At 44.7% G+C, this 16408-nt stretch overlaps 1 protein-coding gene across 1 annotated transcript in view; it reads left to right on the top strand.

The window, feature by feature from the left end:
- Positions 1-16075, top strand: part of dcaf12 (DDB1 and CUL4 associated factor 12) — a 100360-nt gene extending 84285 nt beyond the window's left edge. The window contains exons 7-9 of the mRNA XM_038790695.1: positions 5782-5944; positions 10637-10824; positions 15383-16075. Coding sequence (XP_038646623.1) covers positions 5782-5944; positions 10637-10824; positions 15383-15541 — 510 coding nt within the window. The 3' untranslated portion in view covers positions 15542-16075. The remainder of the gene's footprint in view (positions 1-5781; positions 5945-10636; positions 10825-15382) is intronic.
- Positions 16076-16408: the final 333 nt, after the last annotated feature.

The raw sequence follows: 16408 nt of genomic DNA, 5'->3' as shown, positions 1-16408 counted from the left end.
AGGTTCGATCCTGGCTCTGGGTCACTGTCCCTGTGGAGTTTGCACATTCTCCCCGTGTTTGCATGGGTTTCGCCCCCACAACCCAAAGATGTGCAGGGTAGGTGGATTGAACACGCTAAATTGCCCCTTAATTGGAGAAAAGTGAATTGGATACATAAGAACTAGGAGCAGGAGTAGGCCATCTGGCCCCTCGGGCAATGAGATCATGGCTGATCTTTTGTGGACTCAGCTCCACTTTCCGGCCCAAACACCATAACCCTTAATCCCTTTATTCTTCAAAAAACTATCTATCTTTACCTTAAAAACATGTAATGAAGGAGTCTTAACTGCTTCACAGGGCAAGGAATTCCATAGATTCACAACCCTTTGGGTGAAGAAGTTCCTCCTAAACTCAGTCCTAAATCTACTTCCCCTTATTTTGAGGCTATGTCCCCTAGTTCTGCTTTCACCCGCCAGTGGAAACAACCTGCCCGCATCTATCCTATCTATTCCCTTCATAATTTTAAATGTTTCTATAAGATCCCCCCTCATCCTTCTAAATTCCAACGAGTACAGTCCCAGTCTACTCAACCTCTCCTCATAATCCAACCCCTTCAGCTCTGGGATTAACCTAGTGAATCTCCTCTGCACACCCTCCAGTGCCAGTACGTCCTTTCTCAAGTAAGGAGACCAAAACTGAACACACTACTCCAGGTGTGGCCTCACTAAGAGTGAGATCGGCCTGTATGACCCACACTGCAGGGGATCCTTGTCCCGCTTGAGGATCAAGGAAATAAGCGCCTGAGACATCGTCGGAGACAGAGCCCCCCCTTCCCTTGCCTCGTTGAAGGTCCTAACCAACAGGGGACCCAACAGGTCTGCATACATCTTATAGAATTCGACTGGGAACCCATCCGGCCCCAGCGCCTTCCCCGACTGCATGCTCCCTATCCCTTTGACCAGCTCAACCAGCGCCCCCAGTCCCTCCACCTGTCCCTCCTCCGCCCTTGGGAATCTCAGCCGGTCCAAAAAGCGCCCCCCTCCTCCGCTGGTGGTTCGGAACAATACAGTTCCTCATAAAAGTCCCTGAAGTCCCCATTAATGTCTACCCCCCCTTCGCACCACATTCCCTCCCCTATCCTTAACTCCACCGATCTCCCTGGCAGCATCCCGCTTACGGAGCTGGTGCGCCAGCATCCTGCTCGCCTTCTCCCCATATTAATACACTGCTCCCTGTGCCTTCCTCCACTGAGCTTCCGCCTTTCTGGTGGTCAACAAGTCGAACTCAGCCTGGAGACTATGCCGTTCCCTCAGCAATCCCTCCTCCGGAGCCTCCGCGTATCTCCTGTCCACCCTCACCATCTCCCCCACCAGTCTCTCCCTCTCTCTCTGCTCTCTCCTGTCCCTGTGGGCTCGAATGGAGATCAGCTCCCCCCTAACCACCGCCTTCAGCGCCTCCCAGACCGTCCCCACTCGGACCTCCCCATTGTCATTGGCCTCCAGGTACCTCTCGATATCTCCTCGAACCCGCCTGCCCACCTCCTCGTCCGCCAGCAGCCCCACCTCCAAGCGCCAAAGCGGGCGCTGGTCTCTCTCCTCCCCCAACTCGAGGTCCACCCAGTGCGGGGCATGGTCAGAAATAGCTATCGCCGAATATTCAGCATCCTCCACCCTCTCAATCAGCGCCCTACTCATAACGAAAAAATCAATCCGGGAATAGGTCTTATGCACATGGGAGAAGTATGAAAATTCCCTGGCCCTCGGCCTCGCAAACCTCCATGGATCCACCCCTCCCATCTGGTCATAAACCCCCTCAACACCTTAGCCGCCGCTGGCCTCCTACCCGTCCTGGATCTGGATCGATCCAGTGGCGGATCCAGCACCGTGTTAAAATCCCCCCCCATTATCAGGCCCCCCGCCTCCAAATCTGGAATCCGGCCCAACTTGTGCCGCATGAAACCCGCATCGTCCTAATTCGGCGTGTATACATTGACCAGCACCACCCGCTCCCCCTGCAGCTTGCCGCTTACTATCACATACCTCCCGCCACTGTCTACCACAACATTCAACGCCTCAAACGACACCCTCTTCCCCACCAGGATCGCCACCCCCCGATTTTTTGCATCCAGCCCCGAATGAAACACCTGGCCTACCCATCCCTTCCTCAATCTAACCTGATCCGCCACCTTCGGGTGCATCTCCTGAAGCATGGCCACATCCGCCTTCAGGTGCGCAAACACGCCGGCCCGTTTGACTGGCCCATTCAGTCCCCTCACATTCCAGGTTATCAGCCGGATCAGGGGGCTACCTGCCCCCCTCCCCCGCCGACTAGCCATTACCCTTCCTCAGCCCGCCACGTGCCCGCGCCCCTCGCTCAGCCCGTTCCCCACGGAGGCAGACCCCCATCCCGACCTCCTCTACATACTCCAGCTCCTTCTTGACCATTCCAGTAGGACCCCCCCTAGCTGCATTGCTCCCTCCATTGCACTCCCGCAAGTCAGCTGACTCCTGCTGACCCCGGCCACTCCTCCGGCCCCTCCAAGTGTGGGGCTTCCCCTCCTCCCCAGTGTCCTCCAGCAGGCTTTCCTCCTATCCCTCCCGCCCTCAAGCGGGAAAAGCCCATGCCTCCCAGCTCCGGTCCCGCCCCCTTCAACCCTCAGCGTGGGAAAAAGCCCGCACTTTCCACCTGCCCGACCCCACCTCCTCTAAAGCAGCTCCCTTTACCGGCCTGGTCCCCTCGCGGGTCCCCAACCCCCCTTCACACCATCAGCCCCCCACACTGCAGGTCCGCCCCCCACTGCAGGTCAACCCCTCGAGCCCATCCAACAAACCCAAGCAGAAAACAGTGCCCCACCCGCCCTGAAAACAACAAAGAACCAACATTAAACAGAGAACCCCCCCCTCAAAATATAACAGTTACATGCAGACCCCCGCACCCAACCCTCAGTTTGAGTCCAACTTCTCGGCCTGCACAAAGGCCCACGCCTCCTCCGGGGACTCAAAGTAAAAGTGCCGGTCCTTGTAGGTGACCCACAAACGCGCCAGCTGCAGCATGCCGAACTTCACTCCCTTCCTGTGCAGCACCATCTTCGTCTGATTGTACCCGGCCCTCTCCTTTGCCACCTCCGCACTCCAGTCCTGGTAGATCCGTACCACCGCGTTCTCCCACCTGCTGCTCCGCGTCTTCTTGGCCAACCTGAGCACACACTCCCGGTCAGCAAACCGGTGGAACCGCGCCAGCACCGCCCGTGGTGACTCATTCGGCTTGGGTCTTCTTGCCACTATTCTGTGGGCCCCCTCCAGTTCCAGGGGCCCCTGAAAGGACCCAGCTCCTATCAGCGAATTTAGCATGATGACCACATAGGCCTCCATGTCTGACCCCTCCAGCCCTTCCGGCAGGCCCAGGATCCGCAGATTTGTCCACCACGACCGGTTCTCCATCTCCTCGAACCTTTCCTGCCATTTTTTATGGAGCGCCTCGTGCATCTCCACCTTCACTGCGAGGCCTAAGGTCTCGTCCTCCCTTTCAGAGGCCTTTTGTCGGATCTCTCGGATCGCCACCGCCTGGGCCGTCTGGGTCTCCAGCAGCTTGTCAATTGAAGCCTTCAACGGCTCCAGCAGCTCCGCTTTAAGCTCCCTGAAGCAGCGTTGGAGAGTTACCTGCTGCTCCTGCGCCCACTGCATCCATGCCTCATGGTCTCCGCCCGCCGCCATCTTGTGCTTCTTCCCTCGCTTCTGCTTTGGCGCTGCAACCACTTTCTTACTCACCCCACTCCTGGTCCAGGCCATATACTGCTGGGGAAATGTTGCTGACTCCTTCCCACGTCGGGAAACGTCAAAAAAGTACTGCTGAGGGCCCTAAAAAGAGCCCAAAAGTCGTTCCTGGCGGGAGCTGCCGAACGTGCGGCTTAGTAGTCCTGTGTTGCAGCATCACCAGGTTGACTCTTCGTTGTTAGGTATGCCTGATGCTGTTCCTGGCATGCACTCTTGCACTCTTCATTGAAACAAGGTCTCCAGTTTGATGGTAATGGTAAAGTGGGGGATATGCTGGGCTTATGAGGTTACGGCTTGTGGTTGTATACAATTCTGGTGCTGTTGATGGCCACCGCCTCGTGGGTGTCCAAATTTTGAGTTGCTCGATCTGTTCAAAATCTATCCTATTTAGTGCGATGGTGGTGCCACACAACACAATGAAATGCATCCTCAATGTGAATGAGTGACTTTGTCTCCACAAGGACTGTTGGTGAGGAGGATTCTGCAGGGTCATAATTAGCAATAGGAGTAGGCCAATCAACCTTTTAAACCTGCTGTGCCATTCAGTGAAACGATGGGTTGACCAGGCTGGGTTTGCTGTTGTCGTATCCGGTGCCTCAGTCGATGCCTTTTTATACAGTTTGTCATGGTTTAGTCCAACGATGTGACTTGCTTGGTCATTTCAGAGGATGGTTAAGAATCAATAACATTGATGTGCATCTGTGAATCTTGAGAGTCTGGAACCAGACCAAGTCAAGGTAGCAGATTACCTTCCTGAAAGGACATTAGTGAACCAGATGGGGTTTTACGACAATCAGCAATGGTTTCATGGTCACTATTAACCTGACTAGCTTTTTAACTCCAGATTTATATGCTCAATTTAAATTCCACCAGCTGCCATGGTGGGATTTGAACCCGTGTTCCCAAAGCCTGGGTCTCTGGATAACTAGCCCAGTGATATTACCACTTCCTAAGGTAAGGGGGGGACCAAAACTGCACACAGTACTCCCAAGTGTTGTTTAACCAAGGTCGTGTACAATTGAAGCAAGACTTCACTACTCCTGTACTTAAACCCTCTTGTGATAAAAGCCAATGTATCATTAGCCTTCCTAATTGCTTGCTACACCCGCATGTGACTTATTGGCAAGAACACCCAGGTCCATTTGTTCCTCCACCAAAGTGGATAACATTAGGTTTTTCAAATAAGGTTTTAAACAAAACAATTTCTTTGAAGAATAGTTATTTCATAGATAATTAAGTTTACCCATTACATTATATTTTATGGTTTGTGACTCATAATCCTTTTATTCAAATATTTAGTTCAAGACCTCAACCTCAGGACCAAATGCAACGGCTTAGATATACTATTTCTGTTGAAGGTAGATTCTCTGGTCTGAATATATGCAGTGTGCACAAATTTCCCGTCTTCATTCGTGCCATTTGATTAACCAAATGACAATGAGTCTTTGTGTCCCCAACAAAATCGATTTGGTTGTTTTCCAAAGCATTTTGAATAAACCTTGGACAAATTTCAAAAACATTATTCAGACAAATTATATGTAAGTTGAAAAATATCAAGGTTCTTCATTTCAATGTGAGTATTTGTTTGTCAGAAAGGGAAACAAGACATGTTGATTGAACACCTGTTGATAGATTTTGTAGTGGTTTTGAATTCTAAATAATCCATAATCCTAAGTCTTATGTTGAGGCATGTATGATTTTTCCTCAGAAAAGTGCAGAAATCTGTGTATGAGAGACATAAAAAGGAGTGAGAGGTTACAAATAAATAGATACAGAAAAGGTGCAAATACATAGGAGACTGCCAGACAAACAAAGAGAAACGGGCAGATGGATAGAAGACTGGGGAGTAAGAGCTGGATAAAGCCAGTTATAAGGAACCATTTCTATTCTCCCCTGTATCTTGTTCAGGAATGTATTCAATTTGTGTAATGTTTAATCCATTAAAACATATTTGGATAGATTTATTTTTTTAGAATTAGCGATCTGTAAAATTCAACTTCGAATAAAATTAAATGTTTTTTGTTCAAGCTGCTGTCTACCAAGTTGCCACATTGTCGAGAAAATGTTTGCTTGGCATATGGACAGGAATGGTCTGTATATGCTGTGGGGTCCCAAGCACATGTTTCTTTCCTCGATCCGAGGCAGCCTCAAAGCTACGTAAAGTCAGTCAGTTCCAGGGAACGAGGGAGTGGTAAGTTGGAAGAAACTGTAGTTGTGTTGTCTGGCAGTGACTAAGTTGAGTGAATACATTGTCCTTTTTGCTGGCACTATGGCATTTGTTTATTTCCCCACAGACATTTTATTTCAATAAACAATTTATTAAAAGCAAACAGAGTTACAAGTTGAAACCAGAATACTGACATTTAACAATTAACCCTATTCTAGGTCTTGATGAAGTTTTAAGCTTCAAAATTTAAAACCTTTGTATTTTGTGAAAGAGACATATTCCACACTGCTTTTCATGCTGATAAATGCACTGCTATATATTAAGCATATACAGATGACTACATGCAGAGCGTGATTATATTTGTACAATAATTTAACATACTTCAATTCTGATAGAAATAAAGAACATATGGATAATGGCACTGTCTTAGTTGCTGTGCAAGTGTTTTAAGGCTCATATTGCACCTACTTCAGGTCACCACACTTTAGGAAGGATATGTAGTCCTGGAGAGGGTGCAGAGGAGATTTGCCATAATGGTTCCATAATTGAGGGATTTTAGCTACAAGGTTAGCTTGCAGAAGCTGGGGTTCTCCTTGGAGCAAAGGAGGTTGAAGGGAGATTTGATAGAGGTGTTCCAGGACGAATCATTTCCACCACCATTGCCAAACACATCTTCCCTTTCCCTTTCAACATTTTGAAGGGACTGTTGATCTGACTAGCCTGTCTATATCATCCTGTAATCCAAGGCTATTTCCCACACCACCAATTTTCATGTAATCTGCAAATTTACTGAGTATACCTCCACATTCATGTCCAGATCAGTAATGCACACTACAAGTAACAAGGGATTCAGCACTGATCCCTATGGTACACCACTGGAGCAGGCTTCCAGTCACAATTCTTGAAATGCAAAAGACAAGGCTGAGGCACTCGCAACAATCTTCAGCCAAAAGTGCCGAGTGGTGATCTATCGCGATCTCCTCCGGAGGTCCCCAGCATCACTGATGTCAGCTGTCAGCCAATACAATTAATTCCACGTGGTATCAAGAAATGGCTGAAGTCATGGCGCCGAGGACCCGGGTTCAATCCCGTCCATATGGAGTTTGCACATTCTTCCCGCGTCTGCATGGGTCTCACCCCCACAACCCAAAGATGTGCAGAAACTGTAGTTGCAGTGGATTGGTCATGCTAAATTGCCCCTTAATTGGAAAAAGAAAAGAATTGGGTACTCTAAATTTATTTAAAAAAAGAAATGACTGAGGGCACTGGATACTGCAAAGGCTATGGGCCCTAACAATATCCCAACAATAGTACTGAAGACTTGTGTTCCAGAACTTGCCGCACCCTAGCCAAGCTTTTCCAGCACAGCTACAACACTGGCACCTACTCGGCAATCTGGAAAATTGCCCAGATGTGTCCTGTACACAAGAACAGGACAAATCCAGCCCAGCTAATTGCCGCCCTATCAGTCGACTGTCCATTATCAGCAAAGTGATGGAAGGAGTCATCAACAGTGCTATCAAGTGGCACTTACTCAGCAATAACTGCTCACTGAGGCTCAGTTTGGGTTCAGCCAGGGTCACTCAGCTCCTGACCTCCTTACAGCCTTGGTTGAAACATGGACGAAAAGCTGAATGCCAGATGTGAGGTGAAAGTACTGCCCTTGACATCAAGGCAGCATTTGACCAGATATGGCATCAAGGAGCCCTAGCTATGGCGGCACGGTGTTGCAGCGGTTAGCACTGCTATCTCACGGCACCGAGGACCCCGGTTCAATCCCGGCCCTGTGTCATGGTCTGTGTGGAGTTTGCACATTCTCCTTGTGTTACTCCCACAACCCAAAAATGATGTGCAGGGTAGGTGGATTAGCCAGGCTAAATTGCTCCTTAATTGGTGGGAAAAAAAGAATTGGATACTCTAAATTTATTTTTTAAACATCAAACTGGAGTCAATGGGAATCAGGGGGAAAAGTCTCTGCGGGTTGGAATCATACCTGGCAGAAAGGAAGATGGTTGTGGTGGTTGGAGGTCAATCATCTCAGCACCAGGACATCACTGCAGAGATCATCGGGGTAGTGTCCTAGGCCCAACTGTGTTCAGCTTCTTAAGCACTAACCTCCCTTCCAACATAAGGTCAGAAGTGGATCTTTACGGATGACTGCACAATGTTTAGCACCTTTCGCGATTCTTCAGATAATGAAACAGTCCATGTCCATATGCAGCAAGACCTGGACAATATCCAGGCGTGGGTTGACAAGTGGCAAGATACATTTGCACCACAGGAGTGCCAGGCAATGACCATCTCCTACAAGGGAGGATCTAACCACAGCCCCTTGACATTCAATGGCATTACCAACGCTGAATCTCCACAATCCACATCCTAGCGGTTATCATCGATCAGAAACTGAACTGGACTAGCCATATTAATACTGTAGCTACCAGGGCAGGTCAAAGGCTAGGAATCCTGAGGCGGGTAACTCACCTCCTGACTCCCCAAAATCTGTCCCACCATCTACAAGGGACAAGTCAGTAGTGTGCTGGAATACTCAACCACTTGCCTGGATGAGTGCAGCTCCAACAACACTGAAGAAGTTCGACACCATCCAGGACAAAGCAGTCCACCTGATTGCTTCCACTTGCACAAACATTCAAACCCTCCATCACTGACGTACAGTGGCAGCCATGTGCCATCTACAAGATGCACTGCAGTAACTCACCAGGGTTCCTCAGACAGCATCTTCCAAACCTACGACCACTACCATCTCAAAGGACAAGAGCAGCAGATGCCTGGGAACCCCACCACCTGGAGGTCCCCCTCACCTGACTTGGAAATATATCGCCATTCCTTTACTGTTGCTGGGGCAAAATTCAGGAGCTCTCTCCCTAACAGCACTGGGTGTACCTACACCTCAAGGATTGCAGCGGTTCAAGAAGGCAACTCACCACCACCTTCTGAAGGGCAGCTAAATGCTGACCTAACCAACGCATCCCGCAAATGAATTTTTTTTTAATGTTTATAATTACTGAATAAGCATAAATATACTATAATTTTAGTGGTTAAAGAAATTACCTCAAATGCATACTATTAGACTATGATACATCAGTGGAATTTATCCATAAATTCTCAGCACTGCCACAAGGATAGTCCCAAATTTGCATATTGATATATGTTAGGTTATATCAATCTAACTTTTTAAAAAATATTTTTATTAAAGTTTTGCAAAATTTTTCATAATAAATAGTAATAATCCTAACACAGCAAAATAGAGTGAACATTAACATAATGCAGAAAGAGAATATACAATAGCAATTAACTAGACGTTACCCCACGCGCCTCAGTCTTCCCACACCCTCCCAACGGAGCATTCACTCCCCCCCCCCCCCCCCCCCCCCCCCCCTCTATGGATCACTGCTGCGGCTGACGTTTTAATTTTCCCCGAGAAGTCAACGGATGGTATTATGCCCCCGCTCAACAGCAGCAGCTCTGTACACTTGGCAAAATTATTTACCATATAAGTAGGCAAAACAAGCAGAAGAATAGCCAGGTAGTCAAGAAACGGGATAGCTGCCAGAGCATGAGATGGAGAGATAGACCGGGAGAGGGGGGGGGGGGGAACAGCTAAATCTAAGAGGAAGGAAAGGCGAACCACGCGGGGCGGGGAGAGGGGCAGGTAGAGGGAAGAGACGGAACAATTGAGGAGAGCCAGGGAGGGGGAGGCAGGGAAACAACAAACTTGGCATCCACAGGAACAGAGAAAACGGGGAAGACTGGAGGGCCGCAGAAGCGGATGTGCGCACTAGACAACAACGGCAGCGAACTCCATCCGGGAGAAGCAAGGGACAACATCAATCTAACTGTCATAGACAAAAGTTGGAGGAACTAAAATATGCCAGGGGTCGTGTTTCTGATTTTTGCCAGGTGACTAGCTGAAAATTGTGTTGAGACATTAGTTTTGGTGGAATACTTTCAATCTGGTAATCTGCCAATATCCCTGCTTGTAATCATAGAAAGAATAACAGTTGTTCATTTTGTGAGAGGGCTGTCTATAAATGAAGTTATTGATACATTTTGAAAAGCACGCACTTGGTGTAAGAAAAAAATCTAGATCTCTAGTTGAGCATTGTGAATTAATAATCCGTGGAACCTAATTTCAGTATTTTCTGTTACAATTGTTTAAATTTCCATAACATTTTCAAGAAAAACTCAATGCAATATTTTAAAGTAGTATTCTATGTTCAATGTAATGCACATGTAACTTGCGTCTTTATAATAAAGTTTGACCCATATTTAAATAGACTAGATTAATGACAAAATTCCAAACAACAGTACATTCCATTAGAGAGAAACACATGAACACATTGGAAAAACCTGAGCAACAACAATCCTATTACTGCATCAGAAAGACCAACCTTTGTATCTGGAGGATTAAGAAACAGTGTAAATTATGTACCTCGACAGAATAAGAAAAATAAAACAGTTGTGTAGAAGAGTCGTTTTGAATTTGAAACATTAATTCTCTTTCTCTCTCCACAAACACCCAGACCTGCTGAGTTTATTCAGCATTTTCTGTTTTATTTCAGATCTCCAGCATCTGCAGCATTTTGCTTTAATTAAGGATAGAAACATTGCTTGACATTTCCCGTTGAAGATTGTTTTGAGGGGAGATCATAAATATGTTTTTATTTGAAAAAAAACAATTGCTTTGTTTTTTAACAGGTATTCGATCTGTAAGCTTTTATGAACACATCATAACAGTAGGAACTGGACAAGGTTCTCTGCTTTTCTATGACATCAGAGCTCAGAAGTTTATGGAAAGGCAGTGTCAAGCAGACTACTATACTGAGAAGCTGAAACTGAAGTCTTGTGAAGAAATTTTAAAGTTAACAACAGGGAAGGGTTGGTTGGTAAGTTGAGGAGAGATGTTATGAATTCACTTAGATGTGAGACGTGCCTACTTAACTGTTGATCCAGAGGATTCACATGGTACCACTACCCGACAAGTTGCTAAGACTTAAAGCCAGTCATGTCCCAATATGCATTACTGCCTATGAAGTTATTTTGAAATGTAATTGCTGCTGTCAGGAAATACATTGGACAATTAATGCACCGAAACATCAGTGCGAATCATCACCAGATTTGTTTTGATGATGTTTGTTGCAGATAGATATCGGCCAAGACAGGAGAGAACTCCACTGATCATTTAATAGTGACATAGAATCCACTTGAGGACCGAAGGAACCTTGGGGTTTAACAGTGCAGTACTCCCCCAGCACTGCGGACCTTGAAGCCACAGCTTTGACTCTGGAGTGGGATCACTACAGGCTAATCCATTCTATAGTTTCATAGATAGATATTTAAATTAGTCCAGATCTACACATAGGAAAAAAGGTGGCTCATAAGTATATGATGAATGGAATTAAATATAGCAGAGGGAGTCTTTGCGAGTAATGGATGGAAATTTTCTTGTCCAGACTGTGACAGAACCATTAAAAAAGCTAATAACATATGAAGATTTATAGCCCAGGCAATAGATTGAAATTGCACAGAACTTGCACCGTGGTTTCACAGTGCACTTTCTATATCACACACGCTTTATGTCAGCCCTCTCTCAGTCGCCGAACTCTCACCTCAGAATCAAAATGGTGTGGCTTCAAGCCCCACTGTGCTGGGGAGTGCTGCACTGTTAGAATGCCATATGTTCGACCAAGGTTCCATCTATTCTCACTATTGAATGAACATCAATGGAGTTAATAATAATCTTTATTATTGTCACAAGTAAGCTTACATTAACACTGCAATGAAGTTACTGTGAAAAGCCCCTAGTCGCCACATTCCAGTACCTTTTCAGGTACACGGAGGGAGAATTCAGAATGTCGAATTCACCTAACAAGCACCTCTTTCGAGACTTGTGGGAGGAAACTGGTGCACCTGGAGGAAACCCACGCAGATACAGGGAGAACATGCAGACTCCGCACAGACAGTGACCCAAGCCAAGAATCGAACCTGGAACACTGGCGCTGTGAAGCAACAGTGCTAACCACTGTGCTACCGTACTGCCCAGAGTTCTCTTGTGTCTTGGCTAACCGCTATCCTGCGAACACCATTGAAACAAATTATCTGATCATCAGGCTACAGACAGTAAAATATATATTTCAGTAGAAAGGGTACTGAGATGACTAATAAAATTGATCCCAAATGTGAAGTAATGAAGACAGGCTTTTTTAAATTTAGAGTACCCAATTAATTTTCCAATTAAGGGCCAATCCACCTAGCCTTCACATCTTTGGGTTGTGGGGGGGAAACCCACGCAAACACGGGGAGAATGTGCAAACTCCACACGGACAGTGACCCAGAGCCGGGATCGAACCTGGGACCTCAGCGCCATGAGGTAGCAGGGCTAACCCACTGCGCCACCGTGCTGCCACATAAAGACAGGCTTATGTTGCATAATCTACAGAAAGGTGACCAATTAGAATGATGTAGATCTAATTTAACAACGTATAATATAAAATGATGGGCATATTACTGCCAAGTACCTCAAATGTTTAACTTGGGGACCCAAAATCAAATGAGTGAAAGCTGCCCATCAGGGCAGGTTTCTAGAGCACATTCCTAAATCTACCAACCAAGATAATTGAGGTAAAAGGTGATCTTACTAAATGGCAACGATAATGAAACGGAGTAATGTGTTTTGACAGATTGAATAACCTTAGCATTGAACTGCTTTCAGTGGAATTTTGAGATTGAGATTGTATTTTTGGTTATTTGGGCTTTCCTTAAAACCACTTGCACAGGAAAAGTTTGGTGAGAAACAGAGAATGGATTCTTGCTTTTTATTTGGAAGGAACAATAACCTTTAGTGTCAAAATATAGAAATCCAGTCTGTAAAATTTTATTTACAGCCTCTACTATTAATTTGTAATTGCTTGATTTGAATTATCTACAGACTCAAATTGTTTTTGTGAAAAAAGCTATTTTGAATTGACTATCTTGCTGAATCATACTTTTTAAACTTTTAATTTGGGCCAAATGTAAAATGTTCACTGAGTCTTTTGATGCGACTTATAAAAGGACCAAGCATTTTGAAGTCTCTTATCCATTATCTTTATCCATTATGGTGGATCTCTTTTACGTAGTGTGCAGATAAATACTCAAATAGTTTGGAAGTTACTATTTGGTTGTAAAATAGTGTGGAGTGAGTGTGACTGCTGGTAATAAAGCTTGGTTTGTTTTTAAGTTTTGAAGCTGTGTTGCATAGATTTAAAATCAAGTTATACACCGTGCCTGAGGAGCTGAAGCAAACAGCTGTTGGGTTTTCACTCCTGTGGTCCCCAGGGAATGCTCAGTTCCCATTACACCATGTCTCCACTCTTCCTGGTAATGAGATATTTCCTGGACTCATTGAGTTCTTTCTATTCTCATGCTCTTGGTAACCAACTACAAGAAAAGCTTATGTTAATATAGTACCTTCACATTCCCGTGGTTCTTCGTAAGAACATAAGACCAAAATTGGTACAGAGCCAAAGATGATATCAGGACGTGTGCCTAAAAGCTGGATCAATGTTTTAAGGAGCATTTTAAAGGAGACACTTAAAAGAGAGTTGGGGAGATTTAAGGAGAGAAATGTAGAGCTTAAGGCCTAGACAGCTGAAGGCATGGCTCGAAATTGTTGGGTAAAAGGAGTAGAGAGATGCACAGAAGGGTAAAAGGAGTGAAGGGATGCACAGAAGTCCAGATTCGAAGGAAAATAAAGTTCTCGGAGGATACCAGGGCTGGAGGAGGTATGAGTCGGAGAGGGGTGAGGTCATTAAAGGATTTGACCACAAGGATGTCAATTTTAAAATTGGGATGTTGGTGGGCTGGTAGCCAATGTAGGGTAAAGGTAATGGGTGAGCAGGACTTGAAACGTGCAGTTCTGGTCACCACATTATAGGAAGGATGTGGAAGCTTTGGAAAGGGTTCAGAAGAGATTTACTAGGATGTTGCCTGGTATGGAGGGAAGGTCTTACGAGGAAAGGCTCAGGGAATTGAGGTTGTTTTCGTTAGAGAGGAGAAGGCTGAGAGGTGACTTAATAGAGACATATAAGATAGTCAGAGGGTTAGATAGGGTGGACAGTGAGAGTCTTTTTCCTCGGATGGTGATGACCAACACGAGGGGACATAGCTTTAAATTGAGGGGTGATAGATATAGGACAGATATCAGAGGCAGTTTCTTTACTCAGAGAGTAGTAGGGGTTTGGAACGCCCTGCCTGCAACAGTAGTAGACTCGCCAACTTTAAGGGCATTTAAGTGGTCACTGGATAGACATATGGATGAAAATGGAATAGTGTAGGTCAGATAGGCTTCAGATGGCTTCACAGGTCGGCGCAACATCGAGGGCCGAAGGGCCCGTACTGCGCTGTAGTGTTCTATGTCTATGTTCTATGAAACAGGGTTTTCCAGATTTTTGTTAGCTATTCTGTGAATAATGGAAATGTTCACTGTTACATGCCTAACAATATTAGGTTTTCTCCCATACTTTGGATTCCCCCCCAAAGGAATTGATTTTTCTCTCTATCCTACTGAATCTTGTCACTTTACAGCTCTTGTTTACATAACTCCTTTATGCAATTAGCCTTCAAAATGTAATCCCTGAAGCTCCATCATTCGATGAGTCTGCTGTACCTGATCTTGAATCCTCTTTGCCTACATCAAATCCTACAAAGTGAATGTAGAATAGGAAATCAATTTAGTCACAGTCTCGAATGATCATTTTAAGATTACTTTCCAGAAATGTGGTAGTACAGGGAAGCACAAAGCTTTGGGAAATCTGTGCCTGATGTGGTGACAGCAAGAGGGGCATTGACACCTGCTCTGGGACAGATGGGAGCTAATCCACAATCTGAACATGGGGAATGTTAATGACCAGATAAAATAATTAAATTGGAAAGTGATCAGGTATTTAATGACGGTCAATGACATTATCATTGCTGAATCCCCCACTATCAACATCCTGGGAGTTACCCTCTTTCAGTGTCCACAGAATTTGAATAGAAGTTCATACAGCGATCAGGAGGGAAAATCCTGGCTGAATATTTGGAATGATGTAGATCTCATTTAATAACATATAATATAAAATGATGGGCATGAGTATCAGATTAGTCATCTCAGTACCCTTTCTACTGAAATATTTTTTCCCTTCTGTAAATTAAGTCCTATAGCCCTTACCTCTTCCCTGGCTAAACATAGACCAAGATACTGTGAATCTCAGATCTTTGTGCACTGCATGATTCAGAGATAATTATCTCCAGGCCACTGAAGGAACAAAATTCTATTTCTCTTAATTTCTTTCCATCTGCTCTTTATAAATAACTGTAATGTTGCTCCTAATTAGCTTTCAGCAAATTGCCTTTCATACAATTGATGAATATTTTTCATTGCATTTTTAATTTGATTCTTGTGTTTATTTTATATATTTACAGAATCACGATGAAACATGGAGGAATTACTTTTCAGACATCGACCACTTCCCGAATGCAGTCTATACGCATTGTTACGACTCCTCTGGAACAAAGCTGTTTGTTGCAGGGGGTCCATTGCCTTCAGGTCTTCATGGAAATTATGCAGGCCTCTGGAGCTAATAATCCCTTGTCATGTACTGTACTTGTAGTTGGGTTTTATCTCTTGGATTTTCACATTGCAGCAATCCTTCCAGTGTTTTAAATATTGTGTGAAATACACAATATTTTTTGTTTCAACTATATGACTGTCTTTTATTTCTTTTAATTTGCCTCCGTGCTTCTCAGTATGTTTCCACTTCCTTCTTGACATAAGTTTCTTCCTGAAAATGTATGTAGATTAAAACTGGTTCACTACTGATAGTGAGATAGGGTCCTTGAATTATTATGTGACCACTACCAGATTTTCTGTGAAAGTTTGGAGGGGTATAATGTGTGTAAAGGTACTTTGTGTCAATTAAATAGAAAAAAAACTTAACTGATTCTGTGCAGGAGTGATGCATTACCTTCACATATTAAAATATGTTAATGTTTTTAGTCCATGTTTCTAATGGACTTGTAATTCTACTTGTAACAATATGTTGAATGTTTTGAAGTATAGGCCTAATGATGCCCAAAGAAATTCATAAATTATTAATAAAGCTGTATGAATGAAAATTGTACATTTTTAAATTATGACATCAAGGTGTTAAGTGCAAGTTGATGATGGAATTTACTTGTGTTTCGAATGAATATCAGATGGTTACAGTTGCTTGGTGTTTTGGGGGCAAGGGGGCTGTTGAATAGCAAGGCGAAGTAGTTAAGATGCCACAGTCATCAAAAATAATAATTGGTTGCATTTATTCTAGTTTATGTACCAGTTAATAATTGCTCTTTTAACAAGTGTTAATTTAAAAGGAACACTTTATACAAAATTAGCTGTGATATGATTGTGTTTGCACAGAAATATTTGGGACCCTTTTGCATGCAATAGGTGCTCCTATTTTTAAA

This window comes from Scyliorhinus canicula, chromosome 3 (genome assembly GCF_902713615.1).
Source record: "Scyliorhinus canicula chromosome 3, sScyCan1.1, whole genome shotgun sequence".
Lineage (NCBI taxonomy): Eukaryota > Metazoa > Chordata > Chondrichthyes > Carcharhiniformes > Scyliorhinidae > Scyliorhinus > Scyliorhinus canicula.
The sequence above is the reverse complement of the archived record's forward strand: the minus strand, read 5'-3'. Positions and strand labels throughout refer to the sequence as shown.